General features: G+C 45.6%; 1 protein-coding gene across 1 annotated transcript in view; it reads left to right on the plus strand.

The window, feature by feature from the left end:
* Nucleotides 1-4,229: 4,229 nt before the first annotated feature.
* Nucleotides 4,230-23,503, plus strand: part of MYO5C (myosin VC) — a 94,195-nt gene continuing 74,921 nt past the window's right edge. Inside the window, exons 1-4 of the mRNA XM_044229601.1 lie at nt 4,230-4,388; nt 16,071-16,181; nt 21,219-21,384; nt 21,970-22,114. Coding sequence (XP_044085536.1) covers nt 4,362-4,388; nt 16,071-16,181; nt 21,219-21,384; nt 21,970-22,114 — 449 coding nt within the window. The 5' untranslated portion in view covers nt 4,230-4,361. The remainder of the gene's footprint in view (nt 4,389-16,070; nt 16,182-21,218; nt 21,385-21,969; nt 22,115-23,503) is intronic.

The following is a 23,503-nucleotide window of genomic DNA, read 5'->3' on the forward strand; positions in this document are numbered from 1 at the left end:
GAGCCGAAGGCAGCGGCTTAACCCACTGAGCCACCCAGGCGCCCCGAGGCATGGAATTTCTTTTTGAGATGATGAAACTTTTAAAATTAACTGTGGTGATAGTTTAATCTGTGAATCTACTAAAACCGCTGAGTTGTATTCTTAAGATAGATGAAGTGTGTGTTATAAGGATTTTTTTTCAATAATTTTTTTAAGTAGATTTTTGACTTCTGGTATGACAGACTGAGAAGTTCAATAAATTCTCTCCTCCAAAAAAGGACAACGCTGGACAGAAGTGTCAAAAACAACAATTTTAGGGCTCTATAAATTGACAAACATTATACAACAAAATAGTAGTGTTTATTCACAACAAGCCACTGAACTCTGAGTAAGAACAGCATTTGTCTGACAACATTGCTTAGGGCTGCACCCATCATCCACCCCTTACCCAGCTCAGATAGCCTGATAATTCCACCAGAGTCAGGAGAGCTATGAAAACCAGCAACTTTTCCTTTGGAGGGGCTCCCTTGATTTGGAATGGAGTGCAGTAAAACCCCTTACCCAGCAGTAATGCTAGTAATCAGAACTGTGAGACAACACATCTCAGTTGTTTTAAGCCACCCGGTCTGTTGTACTTTGCTACAGCAGCTGTAGGAAAGTTATACAGTATTAATCTCAAGTATCTGTGATGAATTAAGATGCACATTTTCATCCCCAGAGGAATCACTAAAAAAGTAACTCAGGAAATACAGTCCTTTTAAAAAGTGGGAATTAAAATGGTGTGTACACACACACACACACACACACAAAACAAACAATAGTAAAAAACCCACTATCACAAAAAAAATAAGGAGAAACAAAAACAAAAGATACAAGCCATGTAGAAAATGAAATGACAGTCATAACTCCAATTATATCAACAATTATATTAAATGTGAATGGATTAAACACATATCAGAAGGCAGAGATTGTGAGGGATCTTACAACATACAGAGGGGCTAAGATTTAAAAACTAACAATATCAAATATTGATGAAGCTATTAAGCAACTGAACTCATACACTGTTTATAGAAGTAAACTGACACAATTTTTAATTTTTTAAAAGATTTTATTTGTAAGTAATCTCTACAACCCAATGTAGTCTTGAACTTACAAACCCAAGATCAAGAGTCACATGCTCTACCAACTGAACCACCCAGGTGCCCCTAGATATTGCTAGTTTTAAAAAATCAAATCAGCTGGTAATTTTTATTTTTAAAAAATAAAATAAAAGTTTTAAAAATTTTTTATTTAGGGGGCGCCTGTGTGGCTCAGTGGGTTAAAGCCTCTGCCTTTGGCTCGGGTCATGGGATCGAGCCCCGCATCAGGCTCTTTGCTTGGCAGGGAGCCTGCTTCCTCCTCTCTCTCTGCCTGCCTCTCTGCCTACTTGTGATATCTGTCTGTCAAATAAATAAATAAAATCTTTTAAAAAATTTTTTATTTAGGGAAAAAAGCAGCTAGACCTCTAGACTGGCAGAGGAAGAGAGAGAAACAGAGTCCCTGATAAGCAGGAAGCCCAATGCAGGGGTTCCATCCCAAGACCCTGGGATCATGACCTGAGCCAAAGGCAGACACTTAACCAACTGAGCCACCCAGGTGCTCCTCTCCAACCCACTTTATGTCTTTTCTTTTTCTCTATGTTATTATTTTGGACAAGATGTACACAACATTGAATTCATCATAATCCTCTTTTTGTGGGACCTATCACTGTTGGTCTGTGCCAGGCCCTTAAATTTGTTTTTTGGTTCCTCCTTTTTCTTTATTGTCAATTTCATTTCCTTCAACTTCATAGATATTCACTCTTGCATAATTAATGGTTACTTTGTAATTTATCACCCATGCTTTTATTTATATACACTTTTACCCATGAATGATACATAATATTGCAGGGGTTTTTTTGCTAGTTTTAAAATATATATAAAGACTTATGCTATACATCCATTCAACATTGCTTTTTATATCTCTGAGTTGATATAAGTAGATCACATCCATTTGTGCCGACAGCTGTAGAGTATATATATACTATTTATTTATCTCCTATTGATGAATATTGGTGAGTATCTCCTTTAATATATAACTGTGTTATAATGTATTAATGAAGATTTATTTAACTGTCTTGTTCATGACTATGTGATAATTTGTCTGCCTAAGCCTATTTTCAGTATTCTCAGATCGCTGTCTAGAATGACAATATCACTATAGTTCCCACCAGTTGTGTTAGCAAAAAGTGATTTTCTCACACCCAAGGCAGCATTTGATGCTGTCCATCCCAAATATTTTTGTTTGATGACTATAAAGTGATATCTCCTTGTTTTCATTTGTATTTCTCTGGTTACTAATAAGGATGACATCTCTTTATGCGTTAACCAGCTATTAGAGTGTTCTCATGTGCAAATTGCCTATTAATTTTCTTGGTCAATTTAAAAAATTGGACTTACTGTCTTTTTTTAAACAAATTTACAGTAGTTTCAAATGTATCTTAGATTAATATTATAGATATTAATCATTTCTTGGTTGTTTAGGTTGCAAATGTATTTCCCAGGCTGTTGCCTTTCTCTAAGAATGGTGTTTTTCACTGAACCCAAATCTTTCCTTTTGATGACCTCAAATTCATCATTTTTTCTCCCTATGATTTTGCTACCTTGTATCTTAAGACATTCTTTCCTAACCTAACATTTAAAAGCTGGTACCCTTCTTTTTTTTCTTAAGAATGTTATGGTTTGGGATGCCTGGGTGGTTCAGTCGGTTAAGCATCTGTCTTTGGCTCAGGTCATGATCCCAGGGTACTGAGAACGAGTCCCACATCAGGGCTCCTTGCTCAGCAGAGAGTCTGGTTCTTCCTCTGCCAACAAATAAATAAATAAAATATATTTTTTTAAAAGCCCAGTGATTTAAAAAAAAAAAAAAAGGATATTATGGTTTTAGGAGTGCCTGGGTGGCTCAGTAGTTTAAGCATCTGCTTTTGCCTCAGGTCATGATCTCAGGGTCCTGGGCTCAAGTCCCATGATCTGCTCTCTGCTCAGCAAGAAGTCTGCTTCTCCCTCTGCCTCTGCTCCTCTCCCTTCTCCTGGACTCTCTGTCTCTCCAAAAAAAAAAAAAAAAAAAACCCAAACCAAACATTACGGTTTTACCTTTAAGTTTTGATTGTGAATCTGTCTGGAGTTTTTTTTTGGGGGGGGATACAGCGTTTGTATAGATTTGCTTCCCCCACCACACACACAATGGGCCCATCTATTAAATAATCTTTTCTTTCCCACTCTGATCCTTAAGGCCACCATATAATATGGGGTCCTGCTGGTGGACTCCCTTCTGTCCCACTATTCATTTCTCCATTCCCATGCCAGTGTTCTAATGATGATGGCTTTGTGATATCCTTTAATATATAATAGGGCAAATCTCACTTCTTTGGTTCTTGTTTTGAAGATTGTCTTGGTTCTACATAAATTTTATTTCATATAAAATATAGAATCATTGCACAATTTTCCAAAAGTACCCCTAGGATTTTTATTCCAATTATATTAGGCTTATACATTATATTATTAATCTGGATAGAATTGACACCTGTACAATTTTAAATATTCCCATCCACGAAAATGGCATTTACCCCCCCCCCCTTTTTATGCCCTTGTAGAGAAATTTAAACATTTTCCCCACAAAGGCCAAGTGTATTTTTGTTAGTGTGATCTCCGGACACTTTATATGTTCATTGATGTGGTAAATGTCTTATTTTCCATCATACTTTCTGTCGGATTTTCTGAATAATTATTCCTCACACAAAGGAAGATTACTCATTTTTATATTTGATTTTGAATACGGTCACCTGGCTGAACTCTCTTACCAGCTCTAATAATTTATTGATTCTCTTGGACTTTTGTGGTCACGATCATATCCTCTGCGCTTTCCACTAAACACGCTGCAAACTAAGGGAGCCAAAACTCGGACGGGGAGCGTCTCAGAACATACCTGTTTCCGGCCCCTGAGGGCGGGGTCATCCAGCCTGGGCGGACGGCTCGGCACCCCCGCCAGGTGGACCCACTAGACCGCACAGCGCTGGCCAGGAGGAGGCTCGCTCCCTGCCCGCAGCCCCCGCCCCAGCCAATCGCAGCGCGGACCCGCCAGGCTGGCCGGGAACGACCAATCGGCGGCTGCTCTCCTCCCGAGGCCGCTACACCGGGGGAAGGTGAGTAGACGGCCGCTGGAAAACTGCCCCGGCAAGATGGCCCAGCGCTGATTTACGCGCCGGCCGCGCTGACGGTCACTCGTCCCCGGGCCTCGGAGCCTCCCGCCCGGCCCCCGAGCCTCGAAGCTTCACGGCCCTCGAGCTATCCTGGCCTGTCTCGCCCATGGCTGTGGCCGCGCTGTACACGCAGGTACCTAAGGGCGGGCCCGCGGGAGGGAAGGTGGCCGGCGCTAACGCTGACTGTACTTGGCGCCCAGGCCATACCTGCGCACCTGGAGCGCTCGCCGCAAGGAAGCGCCGCGGAGGGCCTGGCGACCGGCAGCATCAGAGAGTCGCTCTCCGAGGGCTCTGGTCCCTGGCCCGGGGCAAGCACCCCCTGGGAGCCTGGGTCCACTCGGGATGGGAAGAACAAGTGCGAGGGGCTGCCTTTTCCGACCCGAGCTTCCCGGTGCCCAGGGATCGCGACCCCTGTCCCCCGCGCCTCTCCGCCCCTCCTCCAGAGCCACAGGTGGAATCAGAGTTGCCCATGGGGACATAGAAATCTCAGACCCCGGCGATTAATAGTATCCATAATCTTCCTGACCCTCCTCGGAGCCCCTGAACAAGAAGCTTAGGACTACAGAATTCAGAATGCTTTCTAGAATTCCTGGGTCTTCAGAAATGCCTGCACGTGCATTTAAGTTCAAGTCCTAAGTGACAGCTGCCTGGGCGTTATGAGGCAGGCTTCACCCATAGGGGTTGAGGGCTTCTGTGAATCCAGAGGCCACGGGCTCTTCACCTCACACACATTGCTTTACAATTTATAAAGCATCTTTCACGTACATGCTGATTCTGGGAGTCACTCTAGAGCATTTCTTGCAAACTATGTCTATCCCAAGGCTGAGGGCTCCACCTGTTATATAGAAAGATAGCGTTCTGGCACCCAGGATCTCCTGAGACGAGCTTGGCTAATTATTTGGATAAAAAATAATTTGAAAAAAAAAAAAAAGATTTTTGAATAACCATAAAGTCGGATCCTCTCACACCCCAGCGGAGTAGACTCTATGGTTGCTAGTATTCCGATGGCAAAGACTAGAATCTATCCATTTCCCCCTGACACATCCTCTTGGGTTTATATTTTAAAAGACACTTTGCTATAGATACAAACGATAGTTATAAATAATTGTTTCAATGGTTTTTTCTTCTACTATGCTGAATTAATAATACAAGTACAAACCATCCAAAAATTACTGTGCCCTCTAACACATTTCCATTAACTAGAGTTCTAAATGGGCACTGTTTGAACCTCCATTATTCCAGAAGAGTTTACTGCTGAGCATGTGAGCCCTAAGATATCCAGCAGGACTTCTGAGGCCCTCAGCTTACTGGAGGTAAAAGAAAATTTTGGAAAAAAAACAATGCTTGGAAGATATTTTGGAGTACAGAAAACTGTTGATTAACTTATTTTAGATAACTGATTTTTTAGAAGCAAAAATACACAAGTGTAAGCTTCTGTATCATCAAGTGCCTTACACCACGAATATTTTTAAATACCAACTAGGTAGCAGGCATAATATAGGAAAACTGATATAGAAGAGTTTTCTAGAGAAGAGCTTGGATGGATAGAGAATCTGAGATTCCCAGAGCCAGAAGGAGCCCTGAGGGCCATCCCTTCTCACTTTTATCCAAATAGGCACCTTTGTCCCAAGGTTGCCTGTTCCTTTCCAGGTGGTTAGTCAGTCCCCATAAGGTCAATTGCAGAGGTGGGAAGTTTTTATAGCTGTTTAGGTTTTAAACTGTGTGTTTGTTAATGAGTTTTCCTGAATGGAAACAAAATCTAAGCCTTCTCCCTTGCTTCCCCATCACTTCCTGCAACATTCCCCAAGTCCACGGATCTAACCATTTGTCCTTGAAAGCCAGCACACAGGGTTGGCCTAAGTCGACATTCGTGTCCGGGGACCCTTGGCCATCTTTATGTCCCAGGAGTGCTGCTTCTCTGCACAGTTTAAGCCACACAACATGTTAAAGCAGTCTGAACCCCATTTCTGCACCCAGCAGCAAATAGTGACACTGCAGCAGGGTGACGGGGCAGAGGTGGCTCTCCGTGGGTGACAGCTGTACCACCCCTGATCTGCAGGCTACCCCGTTCGCTCAAGTCACACTTCACACTGTTACCTGCCTGCCCCCTGTTGAATCTTCCTTCTGGCATATGCCTTGAAGGCTGATATATTATCAGCCATAAAACATTTGTTTAGTACTTTCTGATTAAAACATTGTGCTTGAGGGAGGTTAGAAAGATTTTTTTTTTTTAAGTGGTAGAAATGAGACATCGAATAATTCAGTTTGCTAAAGCCCTGCAGGGATGGAGGAGCCTGCTGGTGATAGAGCTGAGAAGAGAGGGTCACGATGGCTGAAGAGTTAGGTCAGAGCTTTATACTCTGGTGCAGATTTTGAGCATGGGAAGACGGGACCAGGGCTGTGTTTGAGGAAGTGGAGTATGCCAGCCGTACCCATGGGTCTCAGGGGGCTGGATTTTCAGGTCATCCTAAGTATCAGGGAGAGAATTAGGGCTGCCATATTGGATAGGGTGAACGCAGGCAGAATCCAGAGCGTGTGTGGAAGTAGGTGATGATAGGAATGGACTGGGTCGAGGGAGGAACCAGGGATGATGTGGATTTCAGGGTCTGGATGATTGAGAGCAGGGGGTGCCGTGAACACACTGAGGCCTACCAGGGGGAGGTGAGCTTAGGAAGTCAGGAGGCAGAATTTGCCCCTGCAGGGCTTGAGGCGATGAAGGGGTTTCCTGGGGCCAGTGCCCTGGGTGATTAGAGAGGTTGGTGGGGAGCTTGCACCAGAGTCTTCTGCCCCAAGGTAGGAATTGAAGCCCAGGCAGTGAGAGACTTGCCAAGGGAGAGAAGAGAGCCAAGACAGTTCACAGAGGAACAAAACTATTCAGAGGGTGCGCAAGATGGAGCCGTGATAAGGAGGAGGAGGTGGGAGAGCTGGCATGGGAGCCACAGGGAGCGAGGTTCTGAGAAAGAGGGGCTCCTGGGAGGAAGTGTGCTGAGACTAGCAATTCCTACTGGAGGAAGTGTAAAATGACCCTTCCCGTTTCAAAAGCTATTTGGCAACATGCCTTAGAAATGCTGAGAGCATTTCTCTTTGAGAGAAACCGGTTTGGCCATTCACTCTTCCAACCCTCTGGAAGCCCCTGTCACTCTGAGACTCACTGACCAGCCGCAAGGTCCTGCCTCTGCATCTCCCCACTGCGCAGCTCCTGCTCCGCAAACTTCTGGCAGCCCGTGCTGCACTCCTGCCTATTCCACACTCTATGCCTTAGCTTGCAGGGCTCTCTCCGCCTGAAATGACTGCTTTGCTCAGCAGCACCTCACCTTCCAAATCCAATTTGACAGTGCCTCCTCTTTTTTTTTTTTTTTTTGTCGTTTCAGAGGTAGAATTTACTGATTCTTAAGGTACATATAACACCCAGTGCTCATTACATCACATGCCTCCTTAATGCCCATCACTCAGTTACCCCATCTCCACATCCCCCTCCTTTTCCAGCAACACTCAGTTTGTTTCTTACAGTTAAGAGTCTCTTACAGTTAGTCTCTCTCTCTCTGATTTCAACTGATTTCATTCTTCCCTCCCTTCCCTTATGATCCTCTGTCTTGTTTCTTAACTTCCACATATGAGTGAAATCATATTGACGATTGTCTTTCCCTGACTGACTTATTTTGCTTAGCATAATACCCTCTGGTTCTATCTGTGTTGTTGCAAATGGTAATATTTCAAAAAGAAATAAAAGGTATCCAAATCAGCAAAGAAGACGTCACACTTTGGCTCTGCAGACAACATGATACTCTATGTTGAAAACCCCAAAGATTCCACCTAAAAATTGCTAGAACTCATTCAAGAATTCAACACAGTGTCAGGGTATAAAATCAATGCACAGAAGTCAATTGCATTTCTATACACTAACAATGAGACAGAAGAAAGAGAAATTAAGGAATTGGTCCTATACACAAGTGCACCAAAGACTTTGAGATACCTAGGAGGAGTTTCTCCTGTGAGAAATCTTTATAACCAGCTCCACTATCTGGGCACCTTTCATTTTGACTTGTAAGCACTTATTTTTTTTTTAAAGATTTTATTTATTTATTTGACACAGAGAGAGACACACAGTGAAAGAGGGAACACAAGCAGGAGGAGCCAGGGAGGGAGAAGCAGGCTTCCTGCTGAGTAGCGAGCTGGAGGCAGAGTTCCATCCTAAGACCCTGGGATCATGACCTGAGCCAAAGGCAGAGGTTCAACTACTGAGTCACCCAGGTGCCCACTCTTTTTTTTTTTTTTTAAGATTTTAATAATTTATTTGAGAGAGTGAGCTTGAGCAGCGGGGGAGTAGAAGTAGAGGGAGAAGCAGACTCCCCACTGAACAGGGAGCCTGATGTGGGACTTGATCCCAGGACCACAGGATTGTGACCTGAGCCGAAGGCAGATGCTTAACTGACTAAGCCACCCAGGCCCCCCGCTTGTAAGTGCTTTTAACTCTGTGTTCCCCTATTGTTTCTAGAGCACAGGGAATGAACAGGGAATGGTGGGTCTCAATAAGCATTTTGTGTGCATGCATCCATAAGTTTTTCTGCTTTCAGAAAGAGCTGTGAACATGAAGAAGATGATGATGGTTGCTTTTATCTCGCAGTCATGGAACACTTCTCATGTGCCAGATGCCATGCTCACTACTTTATATGCCTTCTTTCATCTGAGTCAACAATGTTATATGTAGACGTTGTTATCCCAATTTTACAAATGGCTCAGATTGAGTAAATTGCTGAAAGTTGCATAGAAGTGGAGGAGGAGGCCAGATTAAAAAACTTTGTTCTTATCCACATTGTCACAAATGGCAAGATTTCATTTCTTTTGATGGCTGCATAGTATTCCATTATACATGTATACCACATCTTCTTTATCCATTGATCTGTTGATGGACATCAAAAACCTGTGTTCTTAATACCTTCCACTACCACAACTGTGGTTTAACCACTTTCACCATCTTCCTCCTCTTCTTCCCTTTCTCTCAGAGGACTCATGGGAAGTCCATCCACTTCATAACTGAGCATATGATCTACGTGTTTGTGGGCTTTGCCTTTTTTTTTTCTTCATCTAAGATATTGGTGAAAGTGGTAAATGGTTGGTGAGGCAGAGAGCTCTATGGCATGGCTCTAGAGATCTTTCTTAAATTGTTCTGGCTCATTAATCAAGACTCAGGTTATAATTGGTTTTGCCACAGATTCATAAATTATATTATCCTTCAGTCATCTATTTCTCTTGCTTCTGTATGAGGAACTCACAAGATATCTTCAGGGAAGTTTTGCTGGAACTCAGACGTGCAAGGTCAGGAGAAGCAGTTCAAGGTCTAAAATAAGGTCAAATTTCAGTCTAATGACTTTCCATTTGGCTATTTTAAGAAGCTTTTAGATTTCTATTTATTAACAACTCTGGAAAATTAGATTTATCCATTGTATTATATATGGGTACTTCAAAAGAGTAAAAAAAAAAAAGATGTAAAAACTAAAATACCAAGCTTAGTCTTTTTTTTTTTTTTTAAAGATTTTTTTTTTAATTTATTTATCGAGGGCGGGGGGAGAGCGAGCACAGGCAGACAGAATGGCAGGCAGAGGCAGAAGGAGAAGCAGGCTCCCGATGAGCAAGGAGCCCAATGTGGGACTTGATCCCAGGACGCTGGGGTCATGACCTGAGCTGAAGGCAGCTGCTTAACCAACTGAGCCACCCAGGCATCCCAGTCTTTTTTTTTTTTTTTTTAAAGATTTTATTTATTTGACAGAGAGAGAAAGAGCACACACAAAGCAGGGGGAAGAGCAGGCAGAGGCAGAGGGAGAAGCAGGTACCCTCCTACCACAAGCAGGTAGCCCAGATGCGGGACGTAGTCTCAGGACTCTGGGATCATGACCTGAGCTGAAGGCAGAGGCTCAACCAACTGAGACACACAGGCGCCCCCAAAGTTTAGTGTTTAATTGGTGCAACTAAACTGGGAATTTGAATTTTTGTACAGTACATGTTTAGGGAGTGGGGAAGTCATTGTGGGGAAGTCAGGTTCCAGGGTACAAAGATGAGACTCTTGAGGCTCAAGTGCCAGTGGAGAAAATGGGAAACTACCCAGAAACCTGGGGAAGGGTCAGAGAGAGAGAGCTCTAAAGAGGAAGATTTTAATCCTGTTTGGGGTAGAGGGTTGACAGGGTAAGTGCTGCCAAGGACAGGAGTTGTGAGCTGAATCTTTAAATCTGAGAGCAGTTTGCTCACTGGCAGCGAGAAGAGGAGTAGAACTGGTGGTAGAAGGAAGAGAGCCAAGGAAGGGCTTGGAATGTTCTAGAAACTGCTAGTGGTGACAGCTGGCAGAAGGTGGACTGAAGAGGGAAAGAAGCCTGAGTAGGAAGATGGGCCAGGACAGTGGCTCCCCACGTCTGGCTGTTCATCAGAATCAACAAGGGAGTGGGGGGTCTCAAAGCTTTCATCTTGTTGGACCTCACCCATGGAAATTCTGATTCAGCTGTGGATGAGGCAATCTGTACAGCCACAGAAACCTGGTGTTCCGCCTCGTTGAGGAAGCCCTTAGCAGACTGTGGCATCTGTCAGGGGAAGATTGGTGGAGGCTGGGAGCAGGGAGTTAATCGATGGTTATGGCAGTGGAGGGTGGATGGGACAGACAGGTGAGACTTGTTTTTTTTTTTTTAGGTGAGACTTGTTTAAGATGTAGGCTTTCCAGCACTTGAGGACCATTTGGTTGTTGGGGGTGGAAGGAGGGAAGGGGGTCCAGCACTTGGGACTTGGGACTTCGGGGTCCCATGTTTCTGACTAGATGGTCAAGAGAACTGAGGGTGATGAGTGGGTTTGGTGGGATATGTAATGATCATTAGAGCTTGGAATTTGTGAGCGTCTGAGGACATTTAGGGGCTGGCATCTGGAAACCACTGGAAATGTGCTCTAGACCTGTTGAGAGATCTAGGCTGGAGTTCTCTGGTGGACAGGTACCAGGGCAGTTGCCAAAGCTGTGGGAATTGAGGACACTCTAGAGAAAGCCTGTCAGGAGGAGGGCCTGGAAAGGACACTGGGAGACAGAGGGGATGCTGGGGAGCCTGGGAAGGGCTTGGAGGGACAAGGGAAGGGGAAGAGAGGGAACATAGTATCGCTGCTCTGGCCTGGTTAACTGAGAATGTGGAGATTTCCTTCCCGTCCAGAGAGCTGCTGGGAAGGAAGCTTGTGGTGTCCCCTATTCCATGTCAGGTCGTCAGTCCTTTTTGTGGCCAACAGCCACAGATGCCTTCCAGTAGGCAGGCAAGGAGACAAGATGCTCTCTCCTCAGCTGAGCATGTGGGGTGGGGAATTCGGCATGTTCCCGGGGACGTATCACTTCCCAAGGGTCGTGCTCCTGAAGGCTTTCCCTCATTGTCATGCCTCCCTTGGCTTGGAAGTTAAGGGACACACGGTATCCCTCCATGGGAGAGTGTTTGCAGGCAGGACACGGAAGGTGGGCCTCCCTGCTCCCCGGTCCCATAGCAGGCCTGTCCCTGGCGGGCTTGGCAGCAGTCTGAGTCTGGAGGCTCCTGCTCCACAGGAAGGAGTCACACCGGGGAGATCACATGAGAGCCAGTCACATTGTTTGCACAGGCTGCTGTTTGTTTGCCTAAGCACTGCAAAGTGAGCTCTTCCTCCCGGTTAAAGCGTTAAGGCCTGGCTTTGTGGGTCAAAGAATGTGAGGAAGGAGGGAGGTACCCAAGGGTGTAACTGACATGGAACTGGGTAAACTTTGTCATGTTTACTTACCAGGCTGGGTTGCAGCCACGGGGCCTTCAATGACTGGGCAGCGTTGCTTGGCGGAGGCACCAGACCTGGCAGGTGTGAGCGGCCTGGGGAGTCAGGGGCCATCGACACCATTTGCGTTTCTTCCACAAGGGAAGCAAATTTTTCCAGGGACCTAATACTGCCTTCCATTTAATACTGCTTTTGGCCAGGGGCGCCTGGGTGGCTCAGTGGGTTAAGCCACTGCCTTCGGCTCAGGTCATGATCTCAGGGTCCTGGGATCAAGTCCTGCATTGGGCTCTCTGCTCAGCAGGGAACCTGCTTCCCTCTCTCTCTCTCTCTGCCTGCCTCTCTGTCTACTGTGATCTCTCTCTGTCAAATAAATAAAATCTTTAAAAAAAAAAATACTGCTTTTGGCCAAAATAAGCCAGTGAAACTAATCAGCCTGTGCACTCTCAAGTAGATGGTTGCAGGTGAAAGCTCAAGGTTCTTTTCTTTTCTTTTTTTATTTTTTTTTAAATATTTTTATTTATTTGAGAAACAAAGCGATCGGGAGGAAGGGCAGAGGGAGAGAGAGAAGCAGGCTCCCTTCTGAGCACGGATCCCGAGGTGGGACGTGATCCCAGGACCTGGAGATCATGCTTCACCAACTGAGCCACCCAGGTGCCCTGCCTGAGAGCTCGAGATTCTTCTCAAAGCCAGATCATATAATGAACTTGATATGAACTCGTTCATATAATGAGTAGTTCAAAGTAGGAGTCACAGGCCCTGGCTCCATGAAGTCCTGGCTTTCGTGACTTTGTGTGGTGTTCGGTTAATTACTGGTCTCCCTGAGCTTAGAGTTTGGGGTCAGTAAAACAAAAGGCTTAGACTGGCTCAGTGAATTTAACATTCCTTCTCAGAACTCCTGGCTTCCGTAGGAGGATGCCGGGGATGTCAGCTGCGGCGCCCAGCTCAGAGCCTCCTCAGGACGCCTCCGCTGTTCCTGTCTCACGTGGGAGGCTGGCCCCATTTCATCTGAAGCAAGCCTTCTGGCTTTAAAAAGAGCTTTGACAAACAACTTGGAGTAGATGATCTCCCAGGACCCTTTCAGTTCTAAAATTTTCTAGTGGCGGGGGTGCCTGGGTGGCTTAGTCGGTTGAGGGTCCGACTCTTGATCTCAGCTCAGGTCTTGATCTCAGAGTTGTGAGTCTGAGCCCTGCATTGGGCTCCATGCTTGGCTTGGAGACTACTTAAAAAAGTAATAGAATGAAATGAAATAAAATTCTACAGTGGCCAACTCTTGATGCATTGGGATATGCCGTTAATGATTTCACTTACGAGGTTAGTAGTGTTTTTGACAGCAAACCCGAGGTAGGAAATGGTAGCATGTGGAAACAAGTATGTGTAAAGGGGGGTGTGTGTGCCTGTGTGTTTATGAGACTTCTGTCCATGTTTGCATGGACATGTGTATCTGAGTGTGTATCACTGCCCTCCAGGTCATTCTTACGTTTTCTCTGTCCCTGTGTCTGAAATCTTACCCATCCTGTGACTCATTTCAGCAAGCTCCTGCAGGCTCCAGCCTAGCTGTCAAGAATTAAAGCAAACCAAATAAACTAGGAACTCAGGACTGATATCCAGCCACTGAGATACATATATATTTCTTTGCTTAAATAAGCCAACTTATTATTAACTAATAGGTAAATGGATGTGCTCCTTAATCAACATTGCCCCAGTCTAGTACTGGCATTCTGAAATTTGTTTCTTACTTTTCTTTATTTCTTCCAACATTAAACGATTTTTAGCATACAATAAAGTTGGAAGGACTTTATAGTGACCATCTGTCCTACCACTTGATTCTACCACAAACGTTTCACCATATTTGTTATATGTCTATCCATCTTCCTATCCTTCTGTCCAGTCCTCAGACCCTCTTACTTGTTGAAGCATTTTAGAGTAAATCACATGCCTCAGTACATGTCGTCCTAAATATATTAGTGTGTCTATTGTTAATAGTTTCATATTTGTTTAGTTCTTTGTGTAAGATTTTCAAACAGTGAAACACCAGTCTTAGGTCTGTGTTCTGTGAGGTTTGAAAAGTGCTTACCACCTGGGTAACCCAAACCCCATCAAGGCATAGAATGTTGCCATCACCCCCAGAACATTCCCTTGAGGGCCTTCCCACTCACTTCCCAGCACCACCTACCCACAGAGGCAACTACTGCTCTGACTCCGCCCCTTACCTTAGTTTTACCTGTCCTCGCACTTCAAAGGGATTCCCACAGAACATACTCACTGGTGGATGTTTCTTTAGCTCTGCCTCACAGCTTGGAGATCCGTCTACATTCTTGCTTGTATCAGTAATTGATTCTTCCTACTGGTAAATAGTATTCAATTGTGTGAATGTACCACAGTTTCATTTGTCTTTTAATTCATTCTCATATTAATGGACATCTAGCTTGTTTCCAGTTTTTGGCCAGTATGAATAAAGTTACTATCAAGATTCACGTACATGTTTTTTTGTGGACCTGTATTTTGATATTTGCCTTTAAAGATTATTCTGATTATAAAAGTAAAACATGCAAATTGTAGAAATTATGTAGAACCTTACCGAGGAAAATCAAAATGCCATGATTTTATTACTCGGAATCTTTTTGTAACTCAAAACTCCTGAAGGTACAGTCTTTCAACACAAAGGAGTATTTCCTCAGTCAGATGGCAGCAGTAGACCAGTGGCCGGAGGAGCAGAAGGATGCAAATATGCACATTTGCACCTGCAGCTCTGGGTCAGAGGCTGGGTGGGTTAGCGGGAGGACCATGGTGACTGAGAGCAAATGCCTTTCCTTCTTAGCAACCCAGTGCATACACATAATAGATGCTTATTAGCAAGTGTCAATCGAATGAATGAATAGATGAATGGGTGAACAGATGAACAGCCCTGCAGGGCAGTGTGAGATGTGGGGTCTGGGAGGAGGAGTAAAAGTAGTCCGTGGGTGCTGCCGACAGGAAGAGGGGAATTAACCATGTGACAGACATGGAAGCCCCCTTGTCTCTATCTTGAGCAGCATTCAGGTGCCACCGGTAGGTTCTGGAGAGTGAGCCTGTCTCCTTCCCAGCATGCCAGTGTGAGTATTAGACACACAGTTCAGTCTGCTAGGGCTGCCTTAAGTAGCCTGTAGCCTGGGTGGTGCTTAAACAGCAGATGCTTATGTCGTCACGGTTATGGAGGCTGAAAAGTCGGAGTGTGCGGACAGTGGCTTTCCCCATGTGTACTCTTGTGGCCTTTTTGGCGCATGCAGGTGGACAGAGAGTGCAGTGGGAGCTCTTGGGTGTCTCTTCCTACAAGGACACTAATCCCATCAGATCAGAGCCTTTTTACCGCATTTAACCTGCATTACCACTTAAAGGCGTTATCTCCAAATTCAGCCTCATTGGAGATTAGGGCTTCGAGATATGAATTGGAGGGGGACAGGTAGAGACATAATTCAATGCAGCAGTGAAATTCTGCCTAAAGACAATCGCCTGTTGGGAGTGGAGCCCAGCAGCCGCAGCTGGCCTTCCACATTTCCCACAGTGGGAATCCTTGGCTATCCACCAGTGCAGTTAAGACTGAGGTAACACTACTCTACCAGTGCTTCCAACTACACAGCCTAATTTAACCTCCCAGCAAATGTGAAGTAGATATTGTGCCCACTTTATGGATGAGAAAAATGAGGCACAGGAAGTTAAGTGTGTGGTCCAGAGACCCACAGCCAATCAGTGATGAACCAAATCCCTCTGTTTCAACTCTCATAGACAGCGCTCAGATCTTCCCATGAAGGGACTCATGATTTTCTTTCTAGTCCCAGGCTCTCAGTTTTCAAAGTATGTTTAGGATGCTTTGGGAATTCCATTGCCTATAAAAATGAAGCAGCTAGGTGTGGGGCCTCACAGACACACTGAAGACTACCTCATAAGCAACCGTTAGGTAAAAGTATTCCTGAAGAAGGGACCGACTGAGCAGACGGAAAGAAATCTCCCTGAGTCTAATTATCTTATGATCTGTGTTTTTGTTTTCAAAGTTCTGAAATTAAGGCTGTTTTATTCTGTTGTTCAGTACAACAGGGTATGGATTCCTGATCCTGAAGAAGTTTGGAAGTCTGCTGAAATAGCAAAAGACTACAGAGTTGGTGACAAAGTCCTGAGACTCTTGCTGGAGGATGGAACGGTGAGGGTCCTTGCTGGCCGTGACTGCCACAACGTGTAAAGGGGTAGCTGGGCCACATGTGGAGGGCGACCCGTGGTCCCGTGGGAGTGGCCAGGGGGTGCTGTGATCCCCTCCTCTTTGTGCCACATGCCCGACATTGCCCTAATGAAAGCATCAAGGGCCCCGTGTCACCAGGGCCTCTCTCTGGAGTGAGACACAGGAAGCAGGTCTCTGTCCTGTGCTGCATCCCCAGGGATCCAGCATGGTGGGGAGAACACTGAAGAATGACCTGCCGGTTTGATTTAATGGGTCTCAGCATAGAGCGTGAGCAAAGATGAGAAACTTGGAGGGAGGTGCTCTGAGCCCAAAGCAAAACCTGATAGAGAGAAACATCAGGATGGGAAGAGGAAGAGAAATAGAGGAGGGAGATAGAAACTAGGAAGGGGGAGGGAGGGGTGGGAGAAGAACAAAAAGGAGTAAAATCCGTCCATGGGTGATAGAGACAGACAAGCACTGGGACCTCCAGGGGTTCATGTGGCGGGGTGATTGGGGAAGTGATGGGAGGTGGGGCAGGAACGGAATGCCAGCTTCGCGTGATGTTGTGAGGAGCCTGTCTGTGCGGCTGGATCACGTCAGCAGTGGCTCCTGTGCTCCGGGGTGCCTGTAAGCAGGTCCCTCCAAAGGTCGGATATGTCTTTTGATTGTCAGCTCCAGCAGATTTTACCTTGACTTTAAGTATCCATTGTGAGTTGTCCTTTGCCGCCATACCCCATAGCTGTAATGACACTCCCACTGGATCCATAGTTAGGTGACCTTACTTTTTAGCTTCAAGTCCCTGGATACAGAGCTGGGCAAAGGATTCATGTTCCATCTGGGTATTAGAGTTGGTGCAGAGAATATCATATGAATATTAAAATGTTGGAAATTTTGAGTCATGCACAAGGTCTCTGTAGAGACAGGACACAGTATTTACAATGAGACTATTGTGGATTTGGGAGCTGTTTCCTGAGATCCTGGGAAGGGAGATGAGCATGTGAGCACAGCGGTTAAGGGCACTCCCTCAAGAATCATGCTCCGGATTCAAAGCCTGCTGTGGCCATTCTCTAAGTCTATAACCCTGAGCCCTTGGGTTTCTTCATATGCAAATTGGATTTCCTAACAGCACGGTAGTGACAGGTTTGCTGCAGATCAAATGAGATGATCCGTGTGTGTGCGCGCGCACGTGCACGCACATGCACACGCACGTGCAAACTCAAGAGACCGGCAGGAGGATGCCGTACCCGCATGGAACCTGCCCTTTCCCACCACTGGCTCCTTGCAGCCTTGTTGAGCACATCCCGTGTGCGGTGCAGGTTCTCGTTAGGGAGCGTGCGGCTCTGGGAGGACAAATCTCACGACTTGCTGCTTTGGTCATACCAGCAGGGCTTCAGATGGCGACATTCCTGGCTCTGAACATGAGCCCAGGAGAGGCAGGTAAGAGGGCAGCCAGCCAGACTGTTCCTGGGCTTAATCCTTCCTCTCTTCCATGAAGGACAAAGTCTGTCTTGTTCCTCCAACTGTTCATCTCATGTTCTTTACATACGGCCCTTCCCCCAAGACTCTCCTCTTTTTCTCTCGGTCTCTCATGCACACACATACACACCCTCATGCACACACACACACACACGCAGCAGCTGAACTTGGAAAGGAAGTTATTGATTTAAAATGATGACAGAAAAACTCAAGGAAAGAAAAATCATGTGAGCATTTTTCTTAATTTTATTCTCAAAATAAAAATGTGTAGATTGGCGTGCCTGGGTGGCTCAGTGGGTTAAAGCCTCTGCCTTCGGCTCAGGCCATGATCCCAGGGTCCTGGGATCGAGTCCTGCATTGGGGAGCCTGCTTCCTCCTCTCTCTCTGCCTACTTGTGATCTCTGTCTGTCAAATAAATAAATAAAATCTTTTTTTAAAAAGTGTAGATTAAGAATATTCTACTTGACCCTTATCTTTCCTCACTCACAAAAATTAACTCAACATGAATTAAAGATTTCAATGTAAGACCTGAAACCGCGACACTAGAAGAGAACATAGGAATAAAGCCCCTTGACATGAGTCTTCGTGATGTTTTTTGATTTGACACCTAAAGCACAAGTGACAAAATGAAAATATAAGCAGGTGTGACTACATCAAACTAAAAAACCTCTGCCCAACAAAAGAAACTATCCATAAGGTGAAAAGACAACCTACAGAAGGGGAAAAAATATTTGCAAACCATATATCTGATAAGGGGGTATTATCCAAAATATACTCATCTGTGGAATTTAAGAAACCAAACAGATGAATATAGGGGAAGAGAAGGAAAGTAAGTTGAAAATTGAGAGGGAGTCAAATCATAAGAGACTCCTAACTGTAGAAAACAAACTGAGGGTCACTGGAGGGGAGTGGTGGGGGGATGGTTAACCGGGTGATGGGCATTAAGGAGGGCACGTGATGTAATGAGCACTGCAGCTGACGAGTCACCGAACTCTACCTCTGAAACTAATATAAAAATTTTTTTAATTTTAAAAAATAAAAATAAAAATCAATATTACTGAAAAATAATTCTTAAAACTCAGTAGAAACAAAACAAAACAAAAAAACCCAAACCAACCAAACAAACAAAAAACTAAAAATGGGCAAAGGACCTAAATAGACATTTTTCTGAGGAAGACACCCAGATGGCCAACAGACATTTGAAAAGGGGCTCGACATGAGTAATCATTAGGGAAATGCAAATCAAAACCACCATCTATATATTCTCGTGCCTACTAGCATGGCCATCATCAAAAGGACAGATAGTAAGAAATGTGGTGCGGATGTGGCGAAAAGAAAACTCTGGGCCCTGCTGGTGGGACTCTAAATTGTACAGCCACTACGGAAAACAGAATGGAGAACCCGCAGACATTTTATTTATTTTTTATTTTTATTTTTTTAAAGATTTTATTTATTTATTAGAGAGAGAAAGAGAATGAGAGGGGGAGAAGATCAGGGGAAGAAGCAGACGCCCCATGGAGCTGGAAGTTCCATGTGGGACTCCATCCAGGAACTCCAGGATCATGACCTGAGCCGTAGGCAGTTGCTTAACCAACTGAGCCACCCAGGCACCCCCCCTCCCCCACAAACATTTTAAAATGGCGTTACCCTGTGGTCCAGCTGCTCCTCCTCTGGGAATATATCCAAAGGAAACAAAGACACGAACTCAAAAAGAAATCTGCATCCCATATTTATAGCAGCATAAGTCATAATCATGAAGATGTGGAAACTACCTAGGTGCCTGTCCATCGACAGAGGAACGGATAAAAAAGTCGTCTGTGTGTTTCTGTACAGTGGACTATCCCTCAGTCCTAAAAAACAAACCCTAACATTTGTGACAACGTGGATGGAACTTGAAGGTATTATTCTGAGTGAAATAAGTCAGAGAAAGACAAAGACTATGATCTCACTTATATGTGGAATCTAAAAAAAAAAAAAAAACAAAAAAACCAGCAACATAAAAAAAAAAACAATAAAACTCTGAAAGAAAGATGGGACTTCTGGTTTCGGAGGCAGGGATAGGGATGGGGAAGGGGAAGAAGGTGAACAAAAGATACAAACTTCCAGCTATAAGTCCTAGGGGTGTCGTGCACAGCACGATGACTAGGGCCATGCCGCGAGGAAACTTCAATGAAATCCTGAGAATTTTCATCACAAGGAGAAAAATTTTTTTTCTTCTTTCTTTTCTCCTTTTTTTATTACATAGATATGACGTGATGGATGCTAGCCAAACCTACTGTGCTAATCATTTCACAGTACATGTGAATCAAACTGTTGTGTTGGACCCCTTAAAATTATACAATAATATGTGTCTAGTACTTCTCAATAAAATAGGGAAAAATAATAACTCTGCTTGGGGCCGACCCACAAATATATTTGTGCTGGAAACAGAGCAGGCAGCTGTGATTCAATCCAGTTGGCCTGGATTGTCCCGAGCCACTCGGGTTACACAGCCCGACCAAGTCACCGACAAAGCCCTGTCCGTGTGGATGGGAGGTGTCATGACTCGGACCTCAGAGCCAGCCAGGCCCGTAAGAACCCTGTGAGCTTGGACAAGGAGAGGAACCTTTCTGAAGCTGCCTCCGTAGCTGTTAATTAGGGCGGATGTGGCCTCCTTGGAAGGCAGTCTTGAGGACACCGACTGAATACTTGGCAGAGGGTCTGCATGGTGGGCACTTGTGAGGGGGGTAGGCACGTCATCGTGTGGAGCAGGTTCAGGACCAGGAATCGAAAGGCAGGCAGCCTAGGAACATGGAAGGGAAACAAGCTTGCTGGGTGATCTTGCTCGAGTCACTTCCCCAGGCTGTGAGATGAAAGTGAAGAAAGTTAGGGCAGGTGTTCATCATGGACCCCACAAGGCTTGCCAAACTCTCCTTCGTTCTGCTCAGGCAGCTGCTGTCAGAATGCTGGGTGAAATCCAGTGCGGGAGACACCGTCCCCAGCAAGTTACCCAGCCTTACTCAGCCAGCACCCAGGATGACAGGAACAGGCCGCCTTCAGCAATAGACGGGAATCAGAGCACCCGCGTCCTCTCAAAGAGAGACCGTCATCCACATGGGCTCCTTCAGACACTTCTCACCACCCAGCAGGACCCTGTTTTCAAGCAAAACATTCATGGTGCTCAGCATCTAACCCACGTAGAGGTGGACCCCCTGTGGTAGAGTTGGGGGTGGCATATCCAGGTCCCTGCCCATGTAGCTTCCCTGTCACCTCTCACGGACCCTTCAACGAGGTCTTGTAGCTCCAGCCAGTCTTTCCACAGATGAGAGAGGAATGGTCCAGAAAGGATGAGAGACTGGCCCTTGGGCCCACAGCCAATATCCTAGTCCCCTGGCTCCCATTCCAGAAGAGTCAGTCATGGAGATGATTTTCTCTTTGCTCTACATACATTTGTTTTTCAGAGTGTCTGGGATCACTCCAAAAGGGGATGGATAGGACAGAGAACAGGAGTTCAGAAACACCAAGAGTCTTTCACTTCTAGAACTTTAATTCCGTCTTTGTCCACAGGAGCTGGATTATTCCGTTGATCCGGAATCCCTGCCTCCGCTTCGGAACCCCGACATCCTCGTGGGTGAGAATGACCTCACGGCCCTCAGCTATCTCCACGAGCCCGCGGTGCTCCACAATCTCAGAGTCCGCTTCGCAGAATCCAAACTCATTTACACCTACAGCGGTAAGGAGAGTGATTCTAAGAGAGCAGCCGTGACCAGAAACACCATGCTTGCTGTCTAGGGTGTCCCGAGTACATTTTATATCATGTTTACGTTAGAAATGTCGATTTCTGCCAAAAGGTACACTTGGACATAGACATTTGCCCACATTTTTGTCTGACAAGCACAGACATTTGATCTTCAAGAGTCTGTTGTAAACAGAAGTGTCTATGGGTAGGGAGAAGCTTGTGCAAGACTTAAGATCAGACTCCCAAGAAAGCTGTAACTGGATAAAGCTTGTGTTTGAATTTCTTACTGGATTTAATACATTTATGACTTACTCTGGGCAATGATGTTATCATTATATTTATATTGAGAATTGCAAGAGCTTTCAGTTTTAGGGCATTCCCATCTGTCATCTCCTCCAACCCTGACAGTCACCCAGAAATGTGGGTGGCATCCACAGGAACCTGAGACCCAGAGCGTTATGTGACCTGCCCCAAGTCACAGGGCACACTTAATAACTGGCAGAGCTGGGCTTGCTCCTAAGAACCTGGAGAAGCAAGTGACAGTAAAATCCCAGCACTGCATCGGGCATCTTTCCCCAGGAATCATTTTGGTGGCCATGAATCCTTACAAGCAGTTGCCGATCTACGGAGATGCCATCATCCACGCCTACAGCGGGCAGAACATGGGCGATATGGACCCACATATATTTGCCGTGGCTGAAGAGGCATACAAGCAGATGGCCAGGTAGCCTCCTGCTGGGCGGGGCTCCCTCCTTCTGGACCAGCACCCCGCCCTTGTGTGTGCTGAGCCCTCACTGTGGAGGGGGACCCTCTGGCACTGGTCTTGTTAAAGGGGACTGTGGTAGAATGGACTACCTATAACCCAGTAGCAAATGACTGCCTGCGTAACCTGTCTAGACCAGGTTTCCTGGTTTTTCTTCTTCCAGGGAGTCAAAAGTCAAACCTATCAATCTGGGAATGTCAGATGCTTCGCTTGTGGTGTGTTGGGTTGGAGGAATGTTGATTTCTCCACTGTGAGATGTGCAAACCTTTTCCCTCCTATCTGGGCCAGCAAAATCTTATGATAGAGGAGCAAGGGTTTTAGCTGTGGGAGATGTAGAGCTTTAGACTCATTTTGCCACCTGTGTTCTGTGTGGCCCTGTGGAGTTTTCGTTTTGCTGGCGAACATTTATTAAAAGCCTCCCGTGGAGCAGGCCCCGTGCACTCATTCTCATACACCATCAAGGGTCCCCTCAGACTGGCCTGCGATGGAGGCCTGGGCAACAAGCTGAGGTTTGGGGGTCACCCACCCAAGGCCACCAGCAAGCAGAGCTGGGATGTGTGCTCAGGGTTTCTGACTAATGTCTTTTGGCTTTTGGCTTCAATGTCCTCATCTGTAAAGTATGAAGAATAGAAACACCTTCCTATCTTTGTAGACCCTTTTGTGGTTCTCAAAAGAACTTTCCAGGCAGTGATCTCCTTTAAGACTGGCAATGCCCCTGTGAAGTGCATTGAGCTTTGCCCTGGTGAACACAAACCTGAGGCACAGGGCCTGGACCTGCTAACCATTTACCACATAATCCCGGGCACAGCCTCTCCACTTTCCTAGACTTATTGTCTTTATCTGTGAACCAGACACTCAGAGGGCACCCATTTGTGGCTCATGGCTTATAACCAGGGGGAAGAATAGTGGCGTGCACAAGGTAGAGTGTGTGGTCCTCTCCTGCAGAAAAGGCTGATGGGCTGATGGACAGTCTGGAACTAGTGTGCCACCTCTACCAGCTGTCAGGGACCCAATGCCTTCCAGATCTTCAGTCCCTGGAGTGAGACTTTCCTCCTGAGGGCACACTAATACTTAGCTGTCTCCTCCATACTCTGGGTGACAAAGTGTCAGAGGGGAAGTGTGTGCCCCTCCTATTTATGGAGGGAAGCCCCACAAAACCCCTCTGCTCACAGCTCTTTGGGCAGGATCTGCTCCCATGACCATGCCTAGTGACAAGCAGAGCTGGGTTATATAGTCTTCCATATGGGCAGCGGTGTGCCCACTAAAAGCTGGGACATAGTCTCTAACAAGGAAGAAAAGGATGAATGTTGAGTAGAGATTTAACAATTAATGACCAATTACTTTGGTCTC

This window comes from Neovison vison, chromosome 13 (assembly GCF_020171115.1).
Source record: "Neovison vison isolate M4711 chromosome 13, ASM_NN_V1, whole genome shotgun sequence".
Lineage (NCBI taxonomy): Eukaryota > Metazoa > Chordata > Mammalia > Carnivora > Mustelidae > Neogale > Neogale vison.